General features: G+C 33.3%; 1 protein-coding gene across 2 annotated transcripts; it reads left to right on the forward strand.

The window, feature by feature from the left end:
- Nucleotides 1-226: 226 nt before the first annotated feature.
- LOC133706217 (uncharacterized) lies at nucleotides 227-6342 on the forward strand. 2 transcript variants are annotated; one of them, XM_062131700.1, is made up of 11 exons: nucleotides 227-526; nucleotides 623-716; nucleotides 802-851; nucleotides 1072-1121; nucleotides 1837-1945; nucleotides 2528-2588; nucleotides 2711-2763; nucleotides 3861-3953; nucleotides 4444-4507; nucleotides 4964-5071; nucleotides 5162-5405. In XM_062131700.1, the coding sequence occupies exons 1-11, from the start codon at nucleotides 500-502 to the stop codon at nucleotides 5230-5232; spliced, it is 780 nt and encodes a 259-aa protein (XP_061987684.1). In that variant the 5' UTR covers nucleotides 227-499; the 3' UTR covers nucleotides 5233-5405. The 2 variants fall into 2 exon arrangements, with proteins under 2 accessions (XP_061987684.1, XP_061987683.1); XM_062131699.1 differs by lacking the exon at nucleotides 5162-5405 and adding an exon at nucleotides 5662-6342 and having other exon boundaries at nucleotides 241-526.
- Nucleotides 6343-8146: the final 1804 nt, after the last annotated feature.

The following is an 8146-nucleotide window of genomic DNA, read 5'->3' on the forward strand; positions in this document are numbered from 1 at the left end:
AGTGTTTTTTACTTGAAAAAATATCAAAATAATATTCTTTTACTTTTAAAAATTATTTTTAATATTAACATATTAAAACAATCCAAAAACATTAAATAAAAAAATTAAATTTTAGCCATAAGCCTGGGCCGCAGTACCAACCGCAGTACCAACCAACCGGGTGCTTCTGCCAACCTCCGGGGGCAAAAGTTCATTAAAATTTAAACACGCGAGATAAAAGGAATTTTTGGTGCTCCATGTTCATAAATACATGGACTTGTTTGTGACAGGCATAAAAATTAAGGGGTGTTTTGTCTATCAGAAGTTGCAAACGATAAGGAATTACTTAGGTCATCAACGAAGACGATACTTAATTAAGTAATAAAAAAATATCAGTGCCCCGCCTGACCCGATTCACCCCAACCAGAAGTGGAGGCTCCGCCACCAAAAACCATCTCTGCTGGTCGGCACCGTTCCCCCTTTTTTAGTGGTCTGTCTGCAGATATTGGATTGTGAGATTATGGGGAAAGCTTCAAGGGATAAAAGGGTATGGTATACTTGAGTTTAGTTACAAGTTGATTTTGTTTTGCTAGTTATATACATTTGTCATTGGAGAAAACTAACAAGTGAATAAAATTTGTAGGATATATACTATAGAAAAGCAAAGGAAGAAGGTTGGCGTGCTCGAAGTGCCTTTAAGCTCATTCAGATAGATGAGGAATTCAATATTTTTGAAGGTGTGTTCATTGTTTTTTCAATACTTGTTTACGGGAAACAGTTTTAAACCATTTTTTATTTTGTTGGTTCTTTTTTTGTTTGTAGGAGTGAAGCGTGTGGTGGATTTATGTGCTGCACCTGGTAGCTGGAGTCAGGTATGTATATTTGATTTGAATAATAGTTATGATAATACCATTAACCTTCTGGTTGTGCGCTAAAATCTACTTAATTTTAGGTGCTAAAGATGTTCATCATTAGCATGTTAGGGCTGTTAGCTGTTGATATGCCTTAACAGCAGGCCTTACATTTACCTTATATGTTGTTCTTCTTTGAATTTCCTGGCTAGCTTGTGATGTACACACTCCCCATCTGCAGGTTTTGAGCCGTAAACTATATTTACCAGCAAAACTTTCACCTGATTCAAGGTAGGTGATCTTTTAATTTATGTGTTTTCTTGCATTCATTATTATTTAATCTTTTTTTATTAAGTTAAAATTAAAATTATAGCAGTAAGTTGTATTTGTTTATAAGAACTTCATTTTCCCATACATGCATTAACATGATGGTAGCCTTCGTGTACTAAAGATTCTATTAAGTTCTTATTATATGTGGATGGAAGTAATGATCCTACTGGGGCCAGAAGTTCAATATGTGTGTGAGGCCCTCAATCTGTTTTGATTCAGTATGGCATGTAAAACCCACTTCCAATTGGATGTGTTACAACTGTATTGTAGTTTTGATTACCGTATGTTTTTTCTTTGATAACTTGTCTAGATACAACTACTGAGGCATGTTTCTTAAGTTTCAGAGTACTGACTTTGACTTCCATTTATTCCCTGCTCACGAATGCTTGTGATGGAATATGCTCAGTAGACACCCTCCAGTGGAAAAACCTTGTTAGAAACAAAAAATTTGTTTGTGGCTTTTATATACTTTGAAGTTTTATTCATTCTAAGCGTGTATTCTTGGGTTATCAACATCTCTTGTGTGCACAATCTCATCATATATAATAAATATTGAAGCAGAAATAATTCTTGTTAAAAGAAAGAAATAAAGAAACAGAAAATCAAAATTGAAATTAATTCTTCCTGATTTCTGCATTCCTATTGAAACAATAACTTTCTGCATCATGATTTGTAGGGATAATGATCTTCCTCTTATTGTGGCCATTGATTTGCAACCTATGGCTCCCATTGAAGGTGTTATCCAAGTCCAGGGTGATATTACCAATGCCCGAACTGCTGAAGTGGTGAGGATGGTTTTTAACCTCAAATTGTCCATCATGTTTATCTTATGTGGTAGAGTGATGGTGTTCGTGGCATCCTCGGAATAATTCATTCTCATTATAAAGAAAAGCATGTCCAGAAGTTTTTTTTTTTCTAATTAAGCATTAGAAATTATCTTGGAATTCGTATTTCTGATTGTTCGCAAAAGCTGGTGGCAAACTCCATTTACTAATCTTGTAATTAGCATGTGGAGCTACTACCATGTTTCTCCATTGAAGAGAATTTTCTGAATGAATGCTTAGATGGGCATTGTAAATGCTAAAAGAAGTTGGGCATATCCACTACAAATTGAGTGGAATGGCCATTCTTTTCATATTTATTTTGCAAGCCATCCTTAAGTAGATGGATCCATACATTTCTTTTCAACTTCCATCTATTGTTTCGGTCCCCTTCAGGTGAGTGCAGGAATGATTGTGCATGTAAATGTGCGTGTACATAACCATGGATGTGTCTGGCTTTCTATGTACATCACTGTACTTAATGTTTATTTTTGTTTCACACCAGATAGCTAATTCTTTGAAGGATCTTTACTGACTCTTTTACAGGTCATTAGACATTTTGATGGCAGCAAGGCTGACTTGGTTGTGTGTGATGGTGCCCCTGATGGTAAATAACCTTCTGGCCCTGCACTAACTTTGTATTGTATTATAATCCCCTTAGTCGCTAAATTATTGGTGATAAACTTCTTATAGTTTTTCAAATTAGTTTTATTTTGTGCTAATTTGTAGTTACCGGACTCCATGACATGGATGAATTTGTTCAGTCTCAACTCATACTAGCGGTAAGAGCTGTTCTTGTTATGCTCATTTGTAGTTATTAAGGATGTCAAGAACCCTACAAAATCAAACCTTGATTTACATATGATCTTTTACAGTAAAGTGGCAACCCTTTATAAATATTCCAAATCATTTTGGGAAATCTCATATCTTTTAGTCCATATCTGATTTTAGTGTCAAGTACTAGATTTTTTACATGAACTAACTTGTATAAATTGGCCATTGGTTTTTGGGATCTGAATATATTAGTGAGCCATCTTAACCCTACTTGATTCAAGAGGTGATTTCACTCAACTCTTGAAAGTCAATGAGAAATCAGATGACAAGGAGCTAAAAGTTGGAAACTGTGAAGAATTTGGCATGCAATTAAGCAAAAACATGATAAAGCTTAATCATGAAGATATGTCGGTGTTCATAAAGCATGACATGGCTAGCATGGTGTCTTTTAAATTTACTTTGAAAGAATGTGCTTTATAATGATTGAACACTCAAAAGCATTGGCCTATTGTCAGGCCAGTCAGCTTTGGTTTAAGAAATGTTATCTGGTTTTGTAATTTTTAAGTTCACAAGTATCCTAAACCTTTTTTTCCTTGTACTGACACTGAAAGCCTATATGTTATTTGAACCTTAACCAGTCTGAACAGAACTGAGGACTATATTTTGTTTGATTCAGTTTTTCTTGATAGTTGCTACTAAGGGAACCCTCCGAGTTATTAATTATCATAGAAATCAGTCAAAACCCAACCAATTTGCACCTCTGCAATTAAAATCCTCTTTGCTTTCTTCAGCTAAAAGTCTGTGGAGAAAATAATGGAAAATTAAACTGTCTTGACTTGGCAGGTGCTTACAATCGTAGGACAATAGAGTTCATTCAAGTGTTTCAAATCCTCATCATAACAGTTATTCTAACTCAACTACTGTCATTCATCTGCTTTTTTATCTCATTCTTTTGCTAATGTTCGGTCTGTTTGCACTGTCACTATTCCTGCATGTGAAACCAGGTCCTTTACGTGATTGCTTGCTGGCTTTTGCATCTGTAGATGTTTCTGAATCTTGGTGAAGTTTGTATTAGAATGATTGTGGCTTGATTACCTTTCTGCAGGGTTTAACAATTGTCACACATGTACTCAAAGAAGGTGGAAAATTTATTGCGAAGATATTTCGTGGAAAAGATACAAGTCTACTGTATTGCCAGGTGAATAAAATGCTGTTCTTAAATGTACCAAATTTTTAAGAATAAGCTCATGAGATCTGATAAAGTTACGAAAAAATGAACCCTCAACACTCAAGTTAAAAGTTTGTTTCTGCTAGTACTTTTATTTTCTCATACTGTAATGAAATTCTAATTATGTGAGAATAAGGTTGCAGTTGACAAGATGAGTTTTCCATTAAGATAGAAATACATTGCTTGATTTAGATTATAAATAAACAAAAGCAATGATGGTAGACCTGTCAAACCAAACCTAGAACTAAGTCTCCTGGATTAATTTGAGATAAAATGCAAGTAGGCTCTTTAAAATCGGGTCACATATCCCCTGAGTCAAAATAAAGTGCTTGTAGTCGTATAAAGATGTAGACATTTTTCACTTTAATCATTTGGTTTATATGCTTGTTCCTTATAAATGTCCAAGAATGTCGTTATTGTTTGCTTACTTGGAATTTTTGTATTTTCTTCCCTGTTTCAGCTCAAATTATTTTTTCCTGTGGTGACTTTTGCCAAACCAAAAAGTAGCCGCAATTCCAGCATAGGTAAGTACCTTTGTTGACTGTTGTGTCACTCGCTAGTTTGTTTTTTTCTGTATCTTTTAAATGTCTTAGCTGAAGTAATTCAAGAGCATATCTTGTCAGAATATCAATTTTACCACACCCAGTACCTTAAAAAATCCATTTCCTGGCATTGATCAGTACTGTAACTCTAATAACCGAGGAATTCCTGCTACTGTTAGAGTGGATTTTCTTTCTTAGGGAGAAAAAAACAGATAAAACATAAACAACATGTCCTGAGAATGCCTTAATGGAATAGCAACCCCACCCAAGTGGAACATCAACCTCATCTGGGTAGAGGTGAATCCTGCCACAGATTTGACCCATGATGGGCATGAAAACTAGTGGATAATCGTAAGTGCCATCCACCAGGCTGCATGACTAGTTTATGTATTATACCTTAAGATAGTATTAAATTGTTTCCCTTCCCTTTCCTTGCAGAGGCATTTGCAGTTTGTGAGAATTACTCTCCTCCTGAGGGATTTGATCCGAAAGACTTGCATCGCCTTTTGGAAAAGGTGGGAAGCCCCTCTGGTGCAGATGACCTAGGTAATGTAATATTTTTTGTTTTTCAGATACATGCGTGTATTTATGTTTAGATTCTGTTATTGACATGCTAGAGTACATTATTTGGCACAGGTTTTGGTGCATCAACTCCTGGCACGTCATTTTTCTCTTTTTTTCCCACTAAACAATCATCTCTCTGTTGATCACTCTTAACTTTTGAGATTGATAACCAACCACAATCCCCCAGCCTTATATATATATTGTTATTTTGTTTCCTTCTGCGATGACACAAGCTGCACACAACTATTGAAATCAAAACTTGTTCTTGTCATTCTAAATCTTCTTGACCATAGACTAGATGATTAGCCAACCAAAATTTTTAGATTAAACATTGACATTTAATTGCAATCGTTGGGGGGAGTAGATTATGGGCAGAGAATGAACGAAAAATTATTCATATAATGGCTTTGCATGAAACCAGTTTGGTATCTGATAATATGATAATATTGAATAGAATGGCTGTTGTGTTGCTTAATGGAAGTTTCAAAATTGTGGCAGTGGGACTTGTGCTAAGATATCTTGTTTACATGGTGTTATTTCTTCACTCGTGTTTTGTATTTTTGAGATGGCAGATTGCAGTAGCGGGTGGTTAGAAGGGGCAAGTAAGGTGTATATTCCATTTCTAGCTTGCGGTGACCTTAGTGGGTATGACTCTGACCGATCATATCCACTACCAAAAGATGCCGATGGCACTTATCAGAGCCTGGATCCTGTGCAACCCCCAATTGCCCCTCCTTATAAAAGAGCCCTTGAAATGAAGAAAGCTTCTAGTCATGGTGTAAAAGAGCTTGAAAAGCTCTCTTTGGATTCTTGATTGTGCGAAACTTTTTCCTTTTTTCCACAGCATCAGCTAACAAACTAGGAATGGTTAGCTTTGTTATACGGACCTGTCACTAGATGGCATAATTACAATCACTTGTCTTCGACATTCTGGCCAATTTTTCTTTCAAATTGTTTGCCCATCTTGGCTTACATGTATGTATACATCTTTATCTGGAGAATACATACGAGCCAGCGTCAAGAACAATGATGGTTTTTGAAGACTCTTTTTGGCTGTGGAGCCATTGCTGCTAGCTTGCTGATGGAAATCTGTCGTGTGATCTACTATTCGAGTAGTGCACATTGTAAGGAGAGTTTACTGGGCGAGCAGGCCTATATTGTAGGGCCTTTTTTATCGGCAAGCAATGCACTTTGGAACTGATGTATTTATTATTTAACTATATTTTATAGCACTCGTTTCCTTCCTATTAAAATACTTAATTATTTCTATTTTAAATTATGTAAAATAATTATAATTTCAGTAAAATAGAAGATAGGTGTAATTCAATGTATGATTATTAATATCAAAGAGATGCAAAGCTCACGCATCACAAATTTAGAATTTCTAAAATGCTTATTGTTACAAAAATTTTCATAATATTTTTACATGCATGGTTAGAAATTGAAACAATATTTTTCATATTGTTATAAGAGAATTTCATATTTCGCTTTCACAAAATAATAAAATTTAAAGAGAGAGAGAGAGAGGGAGCTTCATTTTTTATAGCATGGACTGCACGGGAATGCTTGTTATAATTTTAAATTAAAGAGTTTTTTATATATTTTTAAAGGAAAATTTAATTTGGTTATAAAATGAAAACAAATATAATAAGATATCAAAATATAAATATGATAACATATAATATATATTTTCTTCAAAGTTTTAGCTTGATTACTTCCATTTAGTAAATACTAGATTATAGACTTGCATGCATTACATTACAAGTCATATCAATTTTTCAAAAACAAATAAGAAAATATTTAATATTTTCAAGAGGAAAAAAAACCGTGTAGAGATTGATTTCATGTGATCTGAAATATTTTGCAAACCCAAAAGCAATCCAAACAACTAGGAAAAAAAATATAGTTTGACTAAAAATAATTCAAGATAAAAATATTTTAGATCGACCGGAGTCAACTCAAGTTCACATGTAAAATCTACAACCAAAATCATGAGACTATGATAACATGATATAAAATAAATCAAAAAACATATTGAAAACTAATTCTCAATCAACCCAATGTTGAAAAAATAAAATTGAAGAAAAAAATCAATTAAATTATGAAACTCAATTCACAATCAATCCAACATTGAAAGATAAAATTTAAAAAAAATAGTAAATTAAAAAATATACAAAGAAGACTCTAGACAACCCGGTTTAAACTACCAAAACCTAGATTCAAAGTCATAAGACTGAATAACCTTATAGAAAACAAATCAAAATAGATTATAAAATTTAATTCTTAATTAACCCAAATGATGAATAATGAAATTGAAGAGGAAAAATCAATCATAAAAAATGATTAAATATCATAACTTGTGATTTAGGTCAAGAAATTAAAAAAATAAGGATGAAATTGAAAAAAAATAATTAAAAGAAGAATAAAAAAAATACTCGAGTCAATCCGGTTTAACCTGCTAAACCCTTGACTTGGATCATGAGATTAAGATAGCCTCATGAAAGCAAACTAAAATAAATTACGAAGCTTAATATTCTCAATCAACCTATATGATGAAAGATGAAATTGAAAAAAAAATATTAATTACAAAACAGGATAAAAAATACTTTAGTCAACGGGGTTAACTAGTAAAATTCATGACTCGAGTTATGAAACTAAGATAACTTTATAGAAAGCAAACAAAAAAAAAATTATGAAGTTTATTTTATAAACATTATGATATATTTAGGGGTGAGCAAAAAAATAAAAAAAATTGATTAAACCAAGAAAACCGGAAAAAAAATAATCGAAAAAACTGAACCGTGAAAAAAAAATGATTAAACCGATTAGAATTTTTTTAAAACCAATCGGTTCAGTTTTATAAACCTGAAATCTAAAAAACCAAACTGAACGCAAACCAAAAAAACCCGGAAAAAACCGAGTCAAACCGGAAAAACAAGCCAAATTGGAACCGGTCGGTTTGAACCGGTTTTTGTTCTAAAATAACTGAATAGAACCGAACTGAAACCAGTCGGTTTGAACTAATTTTGATTTTTTAAAAAAAAAAAACCAATTGGT

This window comes from Populus nigra, chromosome 11, assembly GCF_951802175.1.
Source record: "Populus nigra chromosome 11, ddPopNigr1.1, whole genome shotgun sequence".
In the NCBI taxonomy this organism is placed as follows: Eukaryota; Viridiplantae; Streptophyta; class Magnoliopsida; order Malpighiales; family Salicaceae; genus Populus; species Populus nigra.